Source organism: Phycodurus eques, chromosome 22, assembly GCF_024500275.1.
Source record: "Phycodurus eques isolate BA_2022a chromosome 22, UOR_Pequ_1.1, whole genome shotgun sequence".
In the NCBI taxonomy this organism is placed as follows: domain Eukaryota; kingdom Metazoa; phylum Chordata; class Actinopteri; order Syngnathiformes; family Syngnathidae; genus Phycodurus; species Phycodurus eques.
Window position 1 is genome coordinate 9,761,902 of NC_084546.1, and position 22,258 is coordinate 9,784,159.

Below are 22,258 nucleotides of genomic sequence, written 5' to 3' on the forward strand. Positions count from 1 at the left end.
CCAATTCCAACGAAGTTCAGATGTTGTGTAAAACATAAATATAAACAGAATACAATGATTTGCAATTCCTTTTCAGCCTATATTCAATTGAACACACTACAAAGACAAGCTATTTATGTTCAAACTGATGTTATTGTTTTGTTTTTTTTTTGCAAATATTCTCTAATTTTGAATTTGATGCCTGCAACACGTTCCAAAAAAAAAAGAAGCTAGGACAGGGGCAGCAACAGACTGGGAAAGTTGAGGAATGTTAAAAAAAATACCTGTTTGGGACATTTCACAAGTGAACAGGTTAATTGGAAGTCAGTGAATGTCATGAGTGGGAATAAAAGGAGCATCCCCAAAAGGCTCAGTTGTTCACAAGCAAGGGTGGGGCACGGCGCACCCCTTTGTAAACAACTGCATGAGCAAATAGTCCAACAGTTTAAGAACAAGATTTCCCAAGCAATTACAAGGAATTCAGGGATTTCATAAACTGCGGTCCTAAATATCATCAAAAGTTTCAGAGTAGCTGGAGAAATCCCTTCATGTAAGCAGCAAGGCCGAAAACGAAAACTGAATGCCCGTGACCTACGATCCCTCAGGCAGCACTGCATTAAAAACCGGCATCATTGTGTAAAGGATATTGCCACGTGGGCTCAGGAACACTTCAGAAAGTCATTTTCAATTAACACAGTTTGTCGCTACATCTACAAATGCAAGTTAAAACTAGACCATGCAAATCGAAAGCTATATATGAACACCAAGAAATATATATGAACACACACCAAGAAACAACGCCAGCTTCTTTGTGCCTGAGCTCATCTGAGTTGGACTGACACAACTGACCACACTGTGGTCTGACGAGTCCACGTTTCAAATTGTTTTCGAAAAGCACGGATGTCATGTCCTTTGGGCCAAAGAGAAAAAGACCATCTGGATTGTTATCAGCGTAGTTCGAAAGCCAGCATCTGATGGTATTGGGGGTGTTTTATAATGCCCATGGCATGGGTAACTTGCACATCTGTGAAGGCGCCATTAATGCTGAAAGGTACATAGAGGTTTTGGAGCAACATATGCTGCCATCCAAGCAATGGCTTTTTCAAGGACTTTCAGCAAGACAGCGCCAAGCCACAGGTGTTACAACAGCCTGGTTTTGTAGTAAAAGAGTGTGAGTCAAAGACTGGCCTGCCAGCAGTCCAGACCTGTCTCCCATTAAAAATGTGGGGGGGGGGGGGGACTCTGTCATCAATTTCCTCCTAAATCGATTTGGTTAATCTGATGGGTATTTGAGTTCTTGTGAGACTTGTGCCCCTCGCTGATCCGCAGTGCACACAAGCCCCCGCCATTTGAATAGATGTGTAGACTATTAACTGTATATATATATATATATATATATATATATATATATATATATATATATATATATATATATATATATATATATATATCAACCTTTTTCTTAATCATCATAACTGTATATATTAACTGTATAGCCACTTTAGCTTCCCTTAACTTCGTTTGTATATAGATTAATTGACTGTGGTGATTTTTGTTCCCAGAAAGTGGGTCACGTTCGTTTTCTTTTTAGTCACCTGCAGTACTAACAAATATGAGTATTTTGTCTTCTCGCATACTTTGGAATCAAATGTCCTTATGCCAACTTTATTAGACGCTCACCTCGGTAAACTTTCCAGGCCCTGCCGCTGAAGGCGCTCTTCATTATTCTCGTCATTATGCACCCTCAACGGCTCATCAGCTCACAGTACTCATCAGCATTAGTACTACTTGTCTTTATTGTCCACTCCCCCCTTGTCTCATTCCCAATCAGCCACCTTCGCTTTCCCCGTGAAACTTCCCTCCCAATTTTGCAGACTGATTTGTGCCTGATGCTTTTTTTTTTTGTACTCAAAATTAAGATACCAGTAAAGAGCGCAGATGGAAGATTGTTGTTCCATTACTATTGGATGTCTGTCGTGATGTCCTTCAGATAACGACAGGAAGCCAATCATATCAAAAAAGGGGTTTATTATAGTCTTCCCAACCCCTACTGAGAATAAAAAAGTAGCATGTTAGATAATATATACTGTAAATATATTTTATGATTGCATGGATTAAGCCCATATAAATACAAAAAAAAAAAAACCATAGAAAAGATGCAGTGTGAGACATGACAGTGAAGAAATAGATAAGACTGAATAAGGCACGTTGGAAATTATTGTCAGGATCTCAGCAGTTCTTTGGAGTACGATTCAGTGTACAGCTACTACAGTGTTACCCAAAGAAACAAAACACAAAATCAAAGTTTCTCCCTTTTTTTTGTACGAGTCTGTTTCTGCTTTTTGTGGGAGGCAGAGATGCTGGAAAGATAGGGAGGTCCATGAGCTGTACAATATATACAGGAAAAAGGGGGCTTGGTCAGTGTTCATTGTCTTTACAAATGTCTGATACGGCTTTTGACCCTGTGTCCTTTTGCATTATAGGTCATCACCCTCCCCTGAGCTGAAGCTGCTGCGGCGGCTGCTGTCCTTGGACGCGGGTCGGGGCGAGCGGGATGACAGCAGCGGGTCGGCGCCGAACGGGGACAGCGCGTCGTCCATCAGGATCTCGTCCAGCCGGTGCTCGCCCTTGAGCGTGGCGCTGAAGATCTCGGTGAAGTGGGACAGCGGGTCGGAGAAGGTGGTGCAGCCGTCGGCGCCCGCCACGTGGTCCTGCGGCCCCGGCGGCATCGGGATGGACGGCACGCCGGCGACCACGGCTATCCTCTGCAGGTAATCGCCGTTGGGGTCTTCCTGGTAGAGCGGGGGCTGCTGGGCTTGAGGGGACGCCTGCTGTTGTTTAAGGAGGTGTGAGGACAGGTCCGTCGTCCCCAAAGCGGTCGCTATGTTCGGGAGGCCGTGCGCTCGAGCCTGAATCTCAAGTTCCTGCAGAAAAAAACAAAAATGTGAACCACCAAATTTAACCAAAGAAGTTCAGTGAACCCTTGATTATCGCAAGGGATATAGGTGAAAATCTGCAATAGGGAGACCATATTAAAAAATAATTTTCAAAATCCTAAATAGAGGAGAGGTACTCACAACAATAACGATATGAACTGTAAAAACTCCAAAAAAGATTGCTTTAAAAAGACGTAGTAAAGCTGAGGCACAACCAATGAACAGTCACCAATTCACATTTTTTTCTGCATTTTTTTCTTGCGCTCAGCTTTTTGCTGAAAAATTTGCAGTATTCCTGCGTATTTTTGGGCTTGTTCTCTTATGCCCTAAATTGCCACCAGACTGCGTCAAAGCTCTGGCTGATAGGAAAGTAGTAATTCATATCAAGGAAGTATGTTGAAAAGATGTATATGGAAATCAAATTATGCGTCAGCCATTTATTTTAAAGGGTCATGTTGTAAGATGGGTTTGAAATTGTATTCATGTGTTTTGGGATGGTACTTTGGGGTATATTTACACTCCCAACTATTAATTAGGTAGTAAATGGGGTGGTCCAATCATTTACGTTTGTTTACCCCCCCCCCCCCCCCCCCTCTTTTTGAGGGAGGCCTCAGTACCTATCATTTGCGAATAGCTTTTATTTATTCAACTAAAGTGCTTACATCTCTGCCACACCTTTTTCTTGTTCTTATCAACACATTGAGGTTTGGCCGATATGAGTAGCACGATGGGAGTTTGGGCGTCGCCACTTCTCTTGTATTTCCTTGATTGTTTGCTCATCATCCAAGTTGGAATCCATCAGGGCTTTTTCCCAGCACTGAGGGGGATTCCACAATGTCTTTTATGGATTGTCTGCTGCTAGTTTTCCCCTCTTAATATGTCGGCTAATTAGCGCCGAGGTCAGTGAAATCAGAGATGGGAGCGAGTGGAAGGACCTGGCTTGATAGCAGGGGGGAGGCGGGGTTCATCGTATTGGTTTAAGAGTCATAAAGCGTTTGCACTGGTAATGAGCTTACACTTGAGGGCCGTAAAGAGCTTCTTGGAGTTGTAGATTAGCACGAGCGGTCCTGCGCCTGCAGGTGTCAATTGATGCATTTGGTAATTTCTTTGAATCGATGAAAAGCTGGAGGATGTTGTTGATCAATTAACCGAGGACGTGAAAATTAAATGTTTTTTTCTTTTTAATCGTGTAGTTGTTGGGTGTTAGGAGCATGCCAAAGCAACAGGTGGCACTGTAAGGCCTCACTGTAGAGCCATTTTAGCCAATCAGGAACCTGTAGAAAGTCCTTCAGTCAGTCAAGGGAAATGAAACCCAATTTGTTTTTTGGGTTTTTTTGTGTGTAAGAATCCATTGTATGTGCCAGCACTAGTCAAAACACGGAACTCTGATTAAAATTGCATTTGTGGAATAAAAATTAAACTAATTCATTAACTTCAGGAGGGGTACCATGTTAATAAAATTGTTTAAAAAAAATTCAATAGCATGTAAGCCTTGTTTGTTAAAAAAATTAATCGGTGGGAACTGCATATGTGTCAGGCTGTCAGCACTCAAGGTAAATAAACCCTATTAAACTGCCTTTGAAAAGTAGTACTGGGCACTCGCAGCTAGCCGCTAACACCAGCGACTGGCACCATATTCATTTTAATCAATGACGGTGTCATTCATTCACAATTTTTGTAGCATATTAACTCAGCAATTGAGCACGATTTCGGGATGGTGTTGTGTTGACAGTATATGATGCCAATATAAGGTGGGATACCAACTTAAATCATTTAAAATCAGCCGTTACATAAGTGGAGCCGACTGATTTGTAGCTTGTCGTTACTGAATATTTACCAACTCTCGTCTGGTTTTGTTAGTAAATAAATGGTTTTGTTTCTTAATGAGGTGTTACTAGTTCAATGCTAGACCAGTTTAACCTCTCTGGCTAAGATAATGATTGCGTGTATATTCAGAGGCCGTTTCCCCTGCATTGTGTTACCTGAATCCTGAGTATCAGCCTCCTGTTGGCCTGCTCCAGCTTCTTCTGGCGACTTTCCAGCTCGTGAGCGTGCTGCTGCTCCTTCTGCAGCCACCTGATGTACTCCACTGAGGCCTTCAGGATGGTACCTTTGTTCCAGCGCATGTCGCTGCGCACGTGAAAAAAAACAAAACAATTGGTCAAGATAACCTGTTTTTTTTTTAGCTCCCAGAATCTCCTGTATCAGGGGTGTTTTTTAACATGGTTTTCCCCACAATCTATTATAAGAAATGATGATTTACACACGGCAATTATTCATCCTCTGACTTTACATGGGATTCTGAAAGGGGATTTTAATAGAATAATTAAGTAGCTCTGTGGAAAGTCCATTCTCGTACTTCCACGGTGTCTAAAATTAATACTGGGGCGGGGGGTGGAGATGAGGGGGAATGAGCTGAATCTGGAATTTAAGGTCCGAGATTACTGCCTTTCTTAAAGGTAAGGTGGTGAAATTGTCCTTTTTCTGCAGAAGTGAGACCCCATTTGGATCAAAGTTGATAATCTCCTTTATCCCGCGTTAATGGCACCACCGTGACAAGGCCGACCTTACATTTAAATGTACGCCAAAGTTCAATTGCCGGAGATGGCCACTGGATTTGAATTCAGGCCCGTCCACCTGTTGTTCTCCCAGTTGATTCAAAATGGTCCCCACTCGTGACCCCTCCCTCAGAGGTTCAAGTGTATTTTTGATTTAGTTTGTGCCGTTGGGCTCGGAATTGAATCCATTTATTGCCAATGTTAGGTTAACCTGCACAATCTAAGATGAACCAATTCATCAAGAATTCTGCCTTAACGCAGACGATAATGCACAATTTTAGCCTATGTGACATTTTCGACACTATGGTAAATATCAAGCCTTCAGTAGTGAAACTAGCATTTATGTTTGTAATATTTTAAAATAAAAGTGTGTTTTTGAAATCACATTTCTGAAGAAAAATGCATGTAAGATGACCAGAACCGTCTATTCGTTTGAAATAAGTATACACTAACTCGCCACAATATTAGGTACACTCAAAACAATAGCAACTTTATTTTCCTGTCAGAGGTGCAAAATATTAAAAATGCCTCTGTAGGATGCATTCTTTACACGCATATGTTTGCATTTAAAAGTAAACATACATTAAAACCATTGCATTTCTGATAGTGTCAGATCAAAACTGAGCATTTTTATTGTCATAAAGGCAGAATTTCTGATGTCATGTGTACAACTTACGGGTCGTTAGACTTTGGTATGAGTGTCCCCAGTTCCTTAATCCTGTAGTTGATGTTGTATCTTCTCCTTCTTTCGACTGAAAATCAACAAAAAGGGGTTTTAGGCGTAAATTAAGCTGTTCAGTCGAGACAAGTTTGTGTGAACACTCACTCAAATTGTGGTTGTCCTTTTTCTGTCTCTCCTTGGCCATGACCCGTGTGTCGTGTTCTGTCGAGACAAAGAAAAATGATATTACAAATTGATTAGCAACGCAGTCTGATTGAGACAAAAAGGTCCAGTCAAGGGAGACACTGAGGGTGCTCAGAGCTGAGGTCAGCCTAAATGTGCCGTTTCCATCCGTGCATGAGCCTCAACAAGCTTGACATCTCTCGCTCACACACACGCACGCACAGAATGAAAGAGAGCCCAGTTTATCTCTTGCTGCATGTCTGCAGCTCATTGTGGACAAAAAAAGTGAGCACTTTTTAGAACGGCGTACTCCGTAATTAAGCAAATTTACGAAGCGGCCTTGGAGACGGGGAGCAAAATGCCACCGCATTTATATTTGCATTCACATTCTTCCAAATTACATAATTAGGGACTGAAATTGGATTTCCCAATTTGTCTCTGTTGATTCAATCAAGACAATTTGGAGTCTGTGTCGGTGCACAGTGTCCTCTCCGTGCCCGCACCCCACGGGGAATGGAGTGTTCTTCAGGCCATACTTTCTATTTCCTAAATAGTTTTAAGGCCTCTTTGCTTTATGCGCCATATTGATAAGACTCATAGGGCCCGAGTGTTGGTCTTTGTTTAATTTTTATTTCACCAAATAGAACTCAATCAATTCCATCCGACCAAAAAACGGGTGCTGTATTTAGAAGACATATGCGTACTTGTGTAGTCGAACTTATGCTGACTATTTATAACATCACTGGACACAACTTTAAATACACCTGAGATACAATACAAGAGCACTTTTTTGGTACTGTGTTGGTGCTCAGGTATTGTACATGATCTTTTCCTTATTAAAATTGTGCAGGTGTATCTATTGAAGTGACCACTGAGCGCATGGGTCATTTTCATATATTTTGATCAGTAATGGTCAAGACATGGCCCACTGAACTTAATTTTACTGATATGAGTATTTGAATTATGGACAGTTGTTATCCATTAAAAGGTCATAAATGTTGCTAAGAAAAAAAAATATGCTGTTATATTTTTTTAAACTTTGAATACTAAAATATAATTTACCATTGGGTGTCTGAAATTAAGTTTAATAGAAACTGTCTGCTTTTGCTCAATGTGCCTTTTCCATGAAAACGAACACAAATGCATCTTAGTGTCTTCAGAGTTCCTTTTTTGCGTCTTTTACAAATGCTCCTTCTTTGTCACTCAAGCCGTCTTTACCGTTAATGCCACTGCGAGAGCCTCATTATGTTGTTGCAAAACACCGGAGGGTTCTGTGAACTGTAGTGCCAGGATGAGTCCGCCATTTTGCATTCACAAAGTAGCAGACGGCAAAATAAATGGTTATTTTATGAGATACGAATGAATATGTATGAATTTGTGAAAGTCTCGGGACTATTTCATGTCTTCACCGTTATTACGATTGTTTAAAGACAAGAGTGCAATGAGGAGTTAGTTCCATGAGTAGTTAGGATCATTCATGCATTTTTATCTGCAGAGTTTGAGGGGCAGCGTGTAAATTGTGCAACTCACGTGATTTTTTTTCTTTCCATTAAGCTGTTTATGTCTTTACCGTTATGCACTTTCGTCTTTACCGTATAGAATATTTCAGTGAGCCACCACCATTTGCTCTGTCAATAAGTATTGCCTTTCCTATGAATTGTGAAAATATTAAACCCTCAATAGCGTTTGGACAACAGAGTGTCTTATTGTTATTGATCAAATTATATGGAAATGACCCGTATGCAACAATGAGTTGACTTTTTTTGTTGTTGTTTGCGCACGGTATGAGTTCATACCTGTGTATTCCCATTTTACTGTGAGCTTTGTGGGGTTAGATGTGGGACTCAGTCCACCATTAGGGGGGTTCATACCTTGTTCACCCCCATACACGTCCAGCATGCTGCTACTGAGGGACACCTGTTGACAACAAAGGCAACCAGTTCATTTCGAGGAAAAACCGTGGTGGTGGTGGGGGGTGGGGGGGATTTAACTTATCATATTGACAAGTGGAGTGACGGGAAACTTTCAGAGGAATGTGGAACCCAGACATGCAAATTGCTCATGTTGAATCACAATGAGTCAAAACAACTTAACGCCAAGTTTAGGGAACAAAGACAAGGTCCTTAAGGGTTTGTTACCACGGCCACCATTCCGACTCCATCTCCTACTGACCTCCGCTAATGCCCCATTTTCAAAACCATTCCACCCCACACAGAGATGGGCTCTGTGTTGAAAATATCATCCCATTAGATGAAAAGGCCGAGCTGAGTCAACTGCTTGAAACAGAGGCAAAACTGTTTTTCTACGGCTGCCATTTTTTGTCTGAGAAAGCGTACGCCTGCCCTGCAATAAAGACGGCTTTTCATGAACCGCGCTGGATGTCAAGATGTTGCGTGCCATCCCCCACATGTGTGTCCAATTCACATTTGTGTACAAATGGGAACATGCACGAGTCCCTCTCTGATTTGATCCACAGCATGTAGGTATGAGTGAGGACTGTTAGAGGGAAGTGTGTGGGGTAAGAAGAAACCAAACAGAAGTGCATTTACCCTCATTATCTCCCCAAGATGGAAGAAGAAGAGGTGGAGGAGAGCTTATCAAAAAGAGTCCAACAATTCACAACTACTCCTCCCATCGTGATCCGACAGTCCCTCCACTTATGTACGCATTCCCGAATGTGATGACAAAGTGAGACATCAATGCTAACTCGGTCGAACCAATACATTTAGGCACGGTGGCATTCCTGAACAATCCCATTAGTGCCCAGAACACAAGCAGAACAAAAATGATTCGTTTGAAGCAGACTAACTTGGTCTTATCTCCGCCTCCCCCACACTGTCACAGTATCCTTTGGGTTTAGCTCCTTGTCACTTTATCAGTGGGTATGACTCTGTCTGCTGCTCTAGCTCCCATATGGGATTTATTGAGTTTGGATAGATTCCCATAGTACCTGTACCACTAGCCCGGTTTTGGATTTGCCAAGTCGTGCAGAAAGATTTTGTGATTCTGTCTTGTTGGAATCAACGTTGGAGGCTTTACTTGACCAGCAATTGCGATCTTGAATGATGTGAGAACTGTTGCTAAGCCTTGATGAACTTTGACTCATCTCTCGACTTAAGCTGACCTCAAAGATAGCGCCCCCCTCGACCACCCTCCACACCCACCCTACTTTTTCCCAAGCTGCCACCTTATGTATCTGACGTTCCTATTCACCTTTAAAAAGAAGAGAAGTGGGTCACGCAAATGGTCTAAATACCAGTTACATTAATGAAGTGGGGTGTTTGCTTCTTCATCCATAGTAAAGAGATTGTATGCTTACATTGTTTTGCATTAGGATGTTAGACTCCATGCAATCCAGGCCTCCATCTTTGAAGCCCGTTTCAAGACTGATAAGGTCATCAATCACTTCATCCATTGGAAACTGAAAGGAATAAAGTCATTAGAGTGGCTCAAGAACAGACTGAGGATGCCAAGACTCAAACGCCACAACTGTCCACCTCTGGAGAAGGGACTTCCCACCGACTAATCCAATAATGGAAAAGTCTTCAGTTAAGTGTCCAGTGTTTGTGGTGGGAAAAACATAATCTCATCAAACTTTCTCCTGCGTGAGACTCTCTCATTAGAGATGACAAAGTTTGAAGTTATTGATGTGTACATCAGAAAGAGATACATGTTGAGAACTACTTCCTGTAGTTTTCTGATTGCTGTCTAAAACAAGCGTTACCTCTTATCTCAATAAAAGAATGTGGGAGGACTGACAATAATCAGATCAGAATGTTTACAATGGCAATGACGGGAAACTGTGTCATCCAGTCCGTGCCCCCGTGAATTGCTCACTAACGTGGTTGCAACTTCACTCTTTTTCCCGTCTCACAGTATCACTTCCCTACAGTCAGCAAAAGATAGCAGCCAAGAGCGTTTCATTTCTCCGACAGGCACTCACCTCGCTGTCGTGGTTGGCCATGGTCATCAGGGTGACGGGGCTGTCGGGGTTGCTGCTGTCATTGACGGAGGCCATGTGTCCGCTCCTCATGATGGGCACGGTGGCCAGCGGCTGGCCGGGCGCGTGGGGGTGCGGCACGCCGTGGGCCTGCGCGGCCGACGAGGCCAACTTTGAGCCCAGCGACAGGTACTGCTTGACCTGCTGGCTCTGGCTCTGATGGAGGTGGAACTTTGAGTTTTCCAGTTGGTTCTGTACCTGCAAACAGGACAAGGAACACATAAGTTGGGAGTGTGGACAATTTCCGACTAACATATTTCGCACAGGTGTTGTGGCTGTTGCGAGAAGATGATCTCACTCAGGATGCAGAACTAGTCGTGAGTCACAGCTATGTCATTTTTTTTCGCATGCTAACAGCTGGGCTGCATTTTCTCGAAATTGACTGCATTTTCGACATGTTCTTTCGGAATGAAAAAATGCATCACCCCCAACAGAATTTAAGTTTACAATCCAAACAAAACAGTTTCTTTGATTCAGGCTACAAAGATCTCTGTAAATATGTACAATTAACAAACTGCTTACAAACAGTGGTCACCGCGCTCAGCTTTGATTGTCTTACATTCGAAGCTCTGGTTGCATCCCGCATCGTGTAGTAGCTGCTGTCGGATAAGTGTGGCATTCTCAGCGAAGCGGAAAAATCTTCAGATTCGGTTTGTTTGCTTATAGCAGCAGGACAAGTGTCGGGATCCAAGTCTGCTGTTGCTGGTCTGTTGATCTTCTGGCTCCTTATTGAGTTGGTGTCCCAGCAGTCTCTTTATAAAGGGCCCTAAGTGAACTAATTAGGCCCAAAGCTGGGGGTAAGCCTTCATGTTACATAGCATGACAATCACTTCAAACAGCTGGCTGTCAGATCACCTAAGGTTTGATCACTGCAGGACGTCTGCCTTTACCGTCTATCACTAATTCACTGGGACCGCCCTTTTTTGTCTGAGCGGCCAATCGGCGCTTAGCTCCCGAGTTCCTCTTCTGCTTGCTTCAGGGGTTGTGGCAGCACAAATGACCCTTGTTCTCCAGTAGTGGTTTTAAATAACTCCACTAATGCCATTTTTAACCAGCCTTTCTCATTCATTCGCTGTCAATATGGAACGCTTAGAACGATCAGTTACGCCACAGGTGTCAAACTCAAGGCCCGGGGGCCAGATCTGGCCCGCCACATCATATTATGTGGCCCGCGAAAGCAAATCATGTGCTTGAACTGCCATGATTCTTGCTAAAATCTGTAGGAAAAAAATTGAATTGTCATATGGAATAAATATTTCCAACCAAGTTTTTACCAAACCTCTTTTTACAATACAGTAACTTAAACAATAGTTGCAAAGTATTACCCTTGAATTTTGATTTCCAAACTATTCATCTATCAATTTGTTGTCTATGTAATAATATAAGGAGGTGATTCAATATTTATATGATTTCAAAATCTTAACGGCCCTCTGAGAGAAACCATAACTACAATGTGGCCGCGACACAAATTAGTTTCATACCCCTGAATTACGCCAACAGTGGCGTCAGTGAAGCGAGGTCTTAAGGCTTCTTTATACTCGCGCGGGCAGAGTTTTACCTTGATACTCGAGCGCACTCGCTACAGCTGTTATTGGCTAGGAAACCACAGGATGGAGTTTCCTCTGCATTTTGTTACCATTTCCGGTAACCGTTTTTACTTTCCATTCCGTAACAAGTAAAAAAGCAACAACAATGGCGACCACGGCACAGTGTCTGCGAAAACAAATGGACCAAGATGACCAGATGATACGTTTAATTATGCTGCAAAATCAATCAAGAAGGTGGCGGGCGGCGTAGATGGTGTGTTAAACCAAGGGGCACACTCAGTGCGTCATCACAACATGTGACTAAAACGGACCAATCACGAGAGATGGTCTCCGCGGCATTCTACGCGCAGCAACAATTTTTGCCGTGTACGCGTCAAGTGACGCAGGGGGGCCGCGCAGGCCAATGCGTCGGTCACGTGATGCAATGTGGCCGTTGTTGGCCGAGCGAGCGCGGTAGTATGAAGAGGCCTTTAAGCTACAGTACGTTGACGACTATTTCCGGAAATTGTATTTCACCCGAAACGTGTCATTTAATTACTTCTGTTGAGCTGACAATGAAGCTCACTGTTGCCTCTATTACCTTATGGCCTGTTTACTATTTTGAGATGATCTAATAGTGTATGTATTGTAAGCAACACATTGAAAACACTATCTTGAGGTCTTTAGTACTCTACTCAAAAGTAAAAGAAAAAAAGCACATTTTATGAACAAGCCTGAACTTCTTTATCTCTAAATGGATAATTCTCCATGACCGAATCCAGCTAAACCATTACAAGAATCATTCAGTTATCGCTTGACCTTATGTTTGAATGGTCGAGCGCCATGATATTTCAGAACAATTCAATTATTTACTATCCGTTGCACTGACGTCGCAATATTCAGGATGTCCGCTCTTGGAAATAATAAAGGCGCTTTTTGTTCCGAGGCTGTGTGATGCCACAGAAAGCTGATTTGTGTACAAGGGGCTCAAATGCTACACGGAAATAATAGGAGTAGCGATAAACTGGGAAATTCAGAGAACAATTAACCATGAATATATAAAATGATTTGAAAATCATGTTCAACCTATATTTAATTGAATACACTACAAAGACAAGATATTTAATGTTCAAACTGATAAACTTTATTGTTTTTAGCAAATAATCATGAACTTATTTAATTTTATTTTTAGGGCTGCAACACGTTCCAAAAAAGCTGGGACAGGTGGCAAAATAAACTGAGAAAGTTGAGGAATGCTCATCAAACACCTGTTTGGAAGATCCCACAGGTGAACAGGCTAATTGGGAACAGGTGGGTGCCATGATTGGGTATAAAAGGAGCTTCCCTGAATTGCTCAGTCATCCACACGCAAAGATGGGGTGAGGTTCACCTCTTTGTGAACAAGTGCGTGAGAAAATAGTCAAACAGTTTAAGGACAATGTTCCTCAAGGTACAATTGCAAGGAATTGAGGGATTTCATCATCTACGGTCCATAATATCATCAAAAGGTTCAGAGAATCTGGAGAAATCACTGCATGGAAGTGGCAAGGCCAAAAACCGACATTGAATGCCCGTGACCTTCGATCCCTCAGGCGGCACTGCATCAAAAACCGACATCAATGTGTAAAGGATATCACCACATGGGCTCAGGAACACTTCAGAAAACCAATGTCAGTAAATACAGTTCGGCGCTACATTCGTAAGTGCAACTTGAAACTCTACTATGCAAAGCAAAAGCCATTTATCAACAACACCAGGAAACGCTTCTCTGAGTCCGAGCTCATCTAAGATGGACTGATGAAAAGTGGAAAAGTGTTCTGTGGTCCGACAAGTCCGCATTTCAAATAGTTTTTGGAAATTGTGGACGTCGTCTCCTCCGGGCCAAAGAGGAAAAGAACCATCCGGACTGTTATGGACGCAAAGTTCAAAAGCCAGCATCTGTGATGGTATGGGGCTGTGTTAGTGCCAATGCCATGGGTAACTTACACATCTGTGAAGGCACCATTAATGCTGAAAGGTACATACAGGTTTTGGAGAAACATATGCTGCCATCCAAGCAACGTCTTTGTCACGGACACCCCTGCTTATTTCAGCAAGACAGTGCCAATCCACATTCTGCACGTGTTACAACAGCGTGGCTTCGTAGTAAAAGTGTGCGGGTACTAGACTGGCCTGCCTGTTGTCCATACCTGTCTGTGTGACGCCTTATGAAGCGGACGGCAGGGTGGGCGACTGGTTAGAGCGTCAGCCTCACAGTTCTGAGGAGCGGGGTTCAATCCCCGGCCCCGCCTGTGTGGAGTTTGCATGTTCTCCCCGTGCCTGCGTGGGTTTTCTCCGGGCACTCCGGTTTCCTCCCACATCCCAAAAACAGGCATGGTAGGTTAATTGAAAACTCTAAATTGCCCGTAGGTGTGAATGTGAGTGCGAAAGGTTGCTTGTTTGTATGTGACCTGCGATTGGCTGGCAACCAGTTCAGGTTGTGCCCCGCCTCCTGCCCGATGATAGCCGGGATAGGCTCCAGCACGCCCGCGACCCTAGGCACAGAAAATGGATGGGATGGATGTATTCTGTTTTTATTTATGTTTATCACAACGTCTCAACTTCATTGGAATTGGGGTTGTAGTTCCTTACTGGGCCACAATCAGAGTTCCTTGAATTCTTAAACAGAAGAAAAATTTCAGTTTCCAGAACTCAAATGAATGTGCTTATTGATTGATTTTTGATTTGATCATTTATCTTGAACATGAAAACAATAGATTATTATTTTTTTAAATACCAGGGAGTAATAGCCAATGAAACACTTTACTTTTCCATGTTTAAAAGTGAGTGGGAAGAAGTCTATGATTATTGGTGACATTTGAACTAGCACGACACTACAAATCATTGCAATGTTTTGGGAGTTAGCAAGTAAATCCCCCTCCTTAAACTGGAGCTGCTCTTATTCGCTTGGCATGTACCTAACTGAGGGCGTCCTCACCACAATACTCATCTTGTCAGTCGTCATTGAGAGGTCTTATCTCTCTCAACAAGATGCCAGTTGTTAGTCAAACTATATTAACTAAAAAAAATTTCCGATGGCCAAGCCAGGGCTGCTACAGAGCCTGTTGTCTTGTGTATGTATGTGTGTGTGTGTGTGTGTGTGTTCTGTTCTGGTTTCACGTTACCATTTTCGCTACTGTAAATGACGGAGACACGCTTGTTAGCCACTTAAAGGAATCTGATTAGATTGGAGAGGTTACGGTGCTTCAGTCGCCAAAGCTGAACTCCACAATGGTGCGTCTGTGCATGTGTGAAGAGGACATGCCGGAGGATTATCAATGGCCCTACACACTCACATGCATTGCACACACAATCACAGGAACAGGAATGAGAGAAGAATCCAGATATTTTCCTCCCAATTGTTTTGTTTGAGACACTTGAGTGTTTCTTTTTGGGGATGCTGAGCTGTGCTAAGCACCTGCTGCAACAATCAAGGCATTGTTTGACGCTGCTGAGTTCACCGGCTCTCTTGTGTTCAACACACATTTCCACACTTTTCCTGACATGCACACTTTAAGTAGGGCCTCAAATATCCAATAGAGCAATAACACCAACAGCACTGACATAAAGTGCATCCCACATGGTGATATACAAATTTGAAGTCAATATTTCATGTTGTTACATAGATTTTTTGCACGTGTTATACATTTTGCCCTGCGATTGAAAAGCAACCAATCCAGGGTGTACCCCACCTCTTGCCCAAAGTCAGCTGGGGTAGGTTCCAGCTCTATAAGCATTATAGAAAATAGATGGATATACATTTAGACATGGCAACAGGGAATTAGCTCCCCTAACTGCAATTTGGGCACATTTGAATCACCAAATTATGCATTTGGTCAACATGCTCTCATTTAATTGAATATGGTGCTATATTGGTACAAAATGGACGACAGCGGTGCCTTGAGATACGAGTGACTCGATTCAAGCTGTCGTTCGGCAGATTTTTTGCTTTGACTTGCGAGCTCAAATTTGAGAGGATTGAACACAAACGGTGCAACATGCAGACAGACGATAACAGTGCTCTCAGTCATATCCTTTATCCTCTGCGCAGAACGACCAACGTTAGCGTCGTACCGATGAGCTGCGAGAGGAGTTGAGAGGTTTCAATAAAGCGTTATTATGAATCCCGCTTGAGTTCTAGGCAGGACACCCCCCGCTGCAACATGATTGGCGTGCCAGGCAGCACTGCCTCGAACTAGAGTGAGATTCATAATAACGCCTCAGTGAACAATAGTCTGTCTGTCTGTCTGTCTGACGTTTACTGCCCACAGGTGGCTGAGGCGGGCACACCAGGAGGAGCAGCAGACTGGCCGTGCAATTGATGCAGTGTGACAAAAACTGTTTCATAGTTTTTTTATTATATTGAATTATATCATTACTGCATGTTTTTATGAAGTTCAATATTATGGAGTGCTATTTTTCCTCCTTAAACATTACACACACAAACTAACGCAAAGGTGGAACGGATCCATATTTTAATGGTAAAAGATGATTTGCGATGCAAGTGTTTTCAGTTACGAGCATGGTCACAACAAATTTAACTCTTCTATCAAGGCACCGCTGTATTTCCCAATAACATGAGCATCGCTGCACATGTGCACAGAACTCAACAAAGATGGTGAATGACTTTTACAAATTTCCCACAATTTCCAAAATGATGCCCAAATTCTTGGAACTGGCACTTCCAGCCTGGAGCTGGGACATCCGTGCGCAAAGTATATTGGAATGGCCTGTGAAACCTCAAGACTAGGAAAAGTGCACCACCTGAGAGGGGAGGGTTACGCATTTGCCAAATAGAGCGCCCCGAACGACGAAAATCAGTACTTCACCCAAATCACGCCCCTGGTGGAAACTCCATTCATTTCAATAGGGATGCACAAACTCCAATTGAGTTTTGATGTGACATTTTCCCCAAATTTGGTGGAAAACAGGTTTCATTTCAGTACAAAAACACTTCGGTTTCCTGTTATGTCAATGATTATACAAGTAACCCTAGTGTAGTGTGAAATTCTGCTAATTTTGCTTACGCTTCTGCAAGTGACAGTGATCTTAGTACACAAGCGACTCAGTGGTCCTCAGTGACATAACCTCCCCCCAAGCCCCATCTGGAGTTTTGAAAACGTGAGTTGCGCTCGCAGATTCTGACTTTGCTTTAAGTGTATCATGGCAAGTTATCCACGAAACATCCATGCTGCACATGGGCGGTCATACAGTGCATTCCTCCGTTGATTGCTAAGTGAATTTCCCTTGTAGATGAATAAAGTATATCTTGTCAGACAGACAGGCAGACAATCTATCTAGCTATCTAGCTGCCTACTGTAGGTAGCTAGCTTTATCTAACTGTATCAAGCTTGCTAGATATATCTAGAGCTATCTAGCTAGATAAATCTAGATCTAGGTAGCTAGCTAGATCTATCGATAGATAGATTGATCTATGTAAATGCGCAAAAGTCCAGTTTTTTTTCTCTCCCCCCATTCTTACACATTCTTCTTCACATTCATACACATTCAGTGTGATGCCTTCCGCCTTTGACATGGTGGATTGAGGTGTCATAAAAAAAAAAAGAAAGTAATGGAATCAGAGTAACTGCTGCTCTTACTGGCCAACAAACAATCTCATTAAAAGAGAAAAGTTCTTGCTCAACAAAGTTTCAGTCTTGCTCAACTTCTCCTTTCACTTCAGAAAAATCCATCTGCTTATGAAAGACTGGCAGACATGAGCACACGATGGACAAACACCCGTAGGGTTGTTAAACTTGTTTTCATCACGGGCGACATTATTGTTATTGTTGCATTGCGCGGGTTGCTTATAACTGCAAAACTCCATGAATGTATAATGGTCAGGTGGGGAGGAACCATACACCAGAAATCGTAGTTCGGGTGCACGAAATGCAGAGCAAAACTGCTCATCGTTTGGAGTGAGCAGTCAGTGTACCAATACATGAAAGACAAATAAGAACTTGGGTTTTGCAGTCAGAGGACCCGGATTCGAGTCCCACAAAATGTAAATAAGACAACTAGTTGTTGGATTGGTGCTTTTGTGCTATTGAGGTGCCCTTGAGCAAGGCATCGTCCTCACCACCCCAGCTCAAGTCGTGCAGTACTTTTTGCGCGCGTCTTTGTTTGAATCTCTCCTTGCATGCCTGCATGTGTGTGATCTGGATCCATGTGTGGTGTGCAACACAAAATATACATAGGCGTGTGAGTTCAACTTCCCCTGGAGAGAGTATAACAGATAAATAAACAGTCATGTATATAATGAAAACTAATTATTGAATCATATTTAACAGCTTAAATCTGAACTTTTTCGGGAAATGCAACATTAACAGTTCAGTAACAGGGATTAGTATCAATTATGGAACAAAGACACTAATGGCTTTTTAGTTGCTACACTGATATTCACATTTCAAATAAGTTTGACGAACCACTAAAATCCTATCGCCAGAGGCTGAGCAGCAGTGCGTTTGTTTACAGAGTAGACGTGCGCCTAAAGCTGACTTGATGATTTATTCCGTGTGGTAAATGTAGCAACAATCTGAATCTTAATACATATACCGTTACACCCCTAATAATCGCCCCGTCGTATGAATACGGTACATTAAAGCGCTAGCATTTGATTATCATTGCAAATGACATTTTGGGACATCTAGGATTTTTCTCCTATTGGTTAATTTGCCTTTTTCCATGGAAACTAACGCAAATGCGTCATGTCTTCGGCGTCTTTCGCACTCAAGCTGTCTTTACCGATAATGCCACTGCAGAGAGCCTTATGTTGTTGCAATACACTAGAGGGCTCTGTGAGCTGAATTGCCAGGATGAGTCAGCCATTTTGCATTCACACAATCGCAGAAAGCAAAATGAATGGTGTTATTGATAAGAGATGAATTAATATGTATGAATTTGTGAAAGTGTCTGAATTATTGCATATCTTTACCATTATTATGATTGAATAAAGACAAGAATGTAATGGGTTGAATGAGTAGTTAGGATTATTTGTGCGTTTTTATCCGCAGTTTCAAGGGCAACACTCACACCATTTTTATGAAACTGTTTATGTCTTAACTGTTATGCACTTTTAGCTTTACCTTTTCAACGGGACACCACCATTTGCTCTGTCAACCAGGTTTGCCCTTAATACAAATGCCCACAATTTTAACTCATCAATTTTTGAAAATCTGGGCAAACTTTCACGGGCTTCATAAAATGAAGTGGAGGTCTGCTTTTGGCTCATGGGCCTTGAGCTTGGCACCTGAGCTGCAGGAGGTTCGGATTTGTTTCCGTTCGACGATTCGTTTGAAAAGCTAGTTAACAAGTGGGCGTGAGTAACAAACACGGCGTTTATCTTTAACTTGAAAGTGGATGCGCTGGTGGAGTTTCTGCTGACGCGACAAAGCATGGGTGTGCGCCCGCCCCCTCGCCCTACCTGCAGCAGCTGGATCTCCGTCAGAGTGACCACTTTGACCACGCAACACCGACTCATACCGCACGCGGCCAGGGGAAAACGAAAATTTGGGACCCAATCTCTCGGAGCTCGGTCTCTCACTGTAGGGGATGAGAGAAGAGGAAGAAGACGAAGAGGTCCCACCTTCGTCAGCTTTGCAGAAATATCAGCGAGGAAAGGAAGGCATGACACATCAGCTTATTTGGGGAGCAACACAGGCCGCTTCCTCTGTGTGTGTGTGTGTGTGTGTGCGTTACAGAAAAACCTGACAGAAGCAGAAACACCGACGGCGGTTGGCCCTGTGTGTTTGTGTGTGTGCGTGTGAGAGAAAGAGAGAGAGAGATAGAGATGCTAATAAGTTGCTTCTGCATGCACATCGCCGCACTTTTCCTTCCTGCAGAAAATTCAGCACATTCTGCCAGGTTATCTCCATGACAGGCGCTTCCCCCTTTCAGGCCTTTTTTGTTGTTGTTGTTTTTTTCTTCTCTCCCAAGCAATCAAGCAAGAGCCATTTGAAATTGTACACACTTGTCACTGGTCCTGCAAGGCGTCCCTTCATTTTGCCTTTCCTATGATTACAAACATGAAGTAAAAGTAATACAGTGATCCCCGTACATCACAGGAGTTCTGTTCCAGATGCAAGCAACCGCGCTGGGTAAAAATTTGCACTATAAAGAGACCATATGGATCATTTTCATATATATATTTTTTTATTCCACCTTGGTTTTATATGGGTAAATGTCTCCCATGTTGAAACAGCCCCAAGTAAGCCTATTTCTAAAAAGTTATTGCTGATTTAAAATTTGTAGGCATTCACAGTAAAGGCCATCCTTATTGACAGAGCAAACGGTGGTGGCCCATTGAAATAGACTTTTTATTTTTTATTTTTTATAACGGTAAAGTTAAATGTGCATAACAGTCAAGACATAAACAGTTTCACAAAAATCGTGTGAGTTACGCAACTTACGTGTTGCCCTTCAAACTTTGTGGCGACAGGTGCCTAAATTATCCTAACTACTCAATAAACACACTTGCTGACACATACAATTATAATAACGGGAAAGACAAGCAATATTTCTGGCACTTTTGCAATTCATACATATTCATTCAGATCGAAGAAATTTACACAATTTATTTTGCCGCCTGCTGTTGTGTGAATGCAAAATGGCTGCTACATCCTGGCATTTCTGCACACAGATCCCCTCTGGTGTATTGGAACATAAGGAGACTGTTCAGTGTCTTTCACGGAAAGATACTGATGTCACTCAAGACAGCTTGAGTGACAAAGGAGGACCGTTTGTAAAAACAAACAAAAAAAAAGGAACTCTGAAGACACTAAGATGCATTTGTGTTAGTTTTCATGGAAAATGCATATACAATCTAATTAGCATCTTCAGAAAAGCTGTCGAAAATCATTCAATTTCACTTCGGACACCTAACGGTAAAGACATTTGGCATTTCAAGTTTGAAAAATATTAATTTTGAATATTTTGTTTCCTCTCACACATCAGACATCTCACTCACAGCAACAAAAAACCCTCTAACACTCTCCGACACGTCCAAAAAACACTCCCTCACACACACACAAAAAACAAAAACACTCAGACCAAAAATAACTCCCACACACATCAAAAAGATTTTCTTATTTCCCAAAAATCATTTTCCAAAAAACTAGGCTTTACACGATCAGGATTTTTGGGGCCGATCACCAAGTTTAAAAAAGACGATAACCGATCACCGATCTGATCACAAGATGAAGCAATGTGTCTATTTAAATGACTTGTTCGTTTACTGTATAAACTTGTGTACTGTATACTGAGTCGCTTCAAAAGTATTCTCTATTCAGGTCAGGTATTCGAATCAGTCAGGTCAATGGCAGAAATAATGGGTGCGAACTCACTTGTAACTAAATTACTTTACACACACCGAAACTTTAGAGCATGATTCGACAGAACGCTGGCATGTTTATGTACAACTGTTAGTGCTAGCACTAGCTTGCTAGGCTACATCACGTTTTGTTGCCTGCTTGCGAGCCGTATCATATTAAAAGTACGTGAACACACCTCAAGCAAGCCTTGAATGAAAGTCCTCTCCCGAGCACTGGTGAACACCAGCACACGTTTTCCCCCATTTTGTTCTTATAATACACACGGCGCGATCCATTGTTGTTGCCGTCGCTGTGGTAACGCGTGTATCCGGTCGCGTTTGAGTTGACAAGATAAAGCCCAGTGATCGTAAAGATGGGATGGGGTGGTATCGGAATACAAGATGTTATTGCAGTATTCTGACATTGTGCAATCGTGAAAGAGCAAATTTGTCTTGTCGTCTGATCCGGCATTACGTGTTATCTGTCCCACACCGCCGACATGTTTTTTTTTTTTCAATAACTTTATTGGTTGTCAGATATTTACAGTACTACCTCAAAAGACATGCGACAAGGCTAAAAAAATAAACCAGCTTTAGGATCCAAATATACTGTACTCGATGGCAACGCAGAGTACGTGTCTTTTGCGGAGCCGATCAATGACGTCATTGATCGAATCAACGAATTATGTCAAAGCCGATCAGCATAAAATGCTTATTATCGGCCGATACCGATCAAGCCGATCAGATCGGTGTAAAGTCTACAAAAGACTCACACAGGTGCAGGGTGTTACTCTATTACTGATTATACTCAGTGAAGCAATTCCATTTAATCACATTTGAATTTGATACGCTGCAATAAACCATCAACGCAAAACTTGATAAAGCATATCAGATCTCAATGATGCGGTAAAGTCCAGTCAAGACAGTTTATGCTTTTGAAAAAAATTAGCGTTTAATACACAGTGAGCAGATATGTCTGGTATTGACTGGATTTGCGCCACATGTTCCACTGATGGAGGCTCTCATGAAAGGTCAAATGCGAGTCCATCACCGTGACCAAAGAAATGTT

General features: G+C 42.4%; 1 protein-coding gene across 7 annotated transcripts in view; it reads right to left on the reverse strand.

Annotated features, from left to right (window-relative positions):
- Nucleotides 1-2,052: 2,052 nt before the first annotated feature.
- Nucleotides 2,053-22,258, reverse strand: part of tfec (transcription factor EC) — a 47,371-nt gene continuing 27,165 nt past the window's right edge. For 2 of the 7 annotated variants that reach the window (XM_061667605.1, XM_061667607.1), the window contains 7 exons: nt 10,261-10,515; nt 9,637-9,738; nt 8,114-8,234; nt 6,300-6,356; nt 6,150-6,225; nt 4,898-5,045; nt 2,053-2,903 (listed from right to left, as the gene is read on the reverse strand). In XM_061667605.1, the coding sequence (XP_061523589.1) occupies nt 2,457-2,903; nt 4,898-5,045; nt 6,150-6,225; nt 6,300-6,356; nt 8,114-8,234; nt 9,637-9,738; nt 10,261-10,515 (1,206 nt within the window). In that variant the 3' untranslated portion in view covers nt 2,053-2,456. Of the gene's footprint in view, nt 2,904-4,897; nt 5,046-6,149; nt 6,226-6,299; nt 6,357-8,113; nt 8,235-9,636; nt 9,739-10,260; nt 10,516-10,876; nt 13,301-14,032; nt 14,378-19,305; nt 19,419-22,258 lie in introns of those variants that run through there. The other 5 variants (XM_061667608.1, XM_061667610.1, XM_061667611.1 and 2 more) reach the window with 5 other exon arrangements.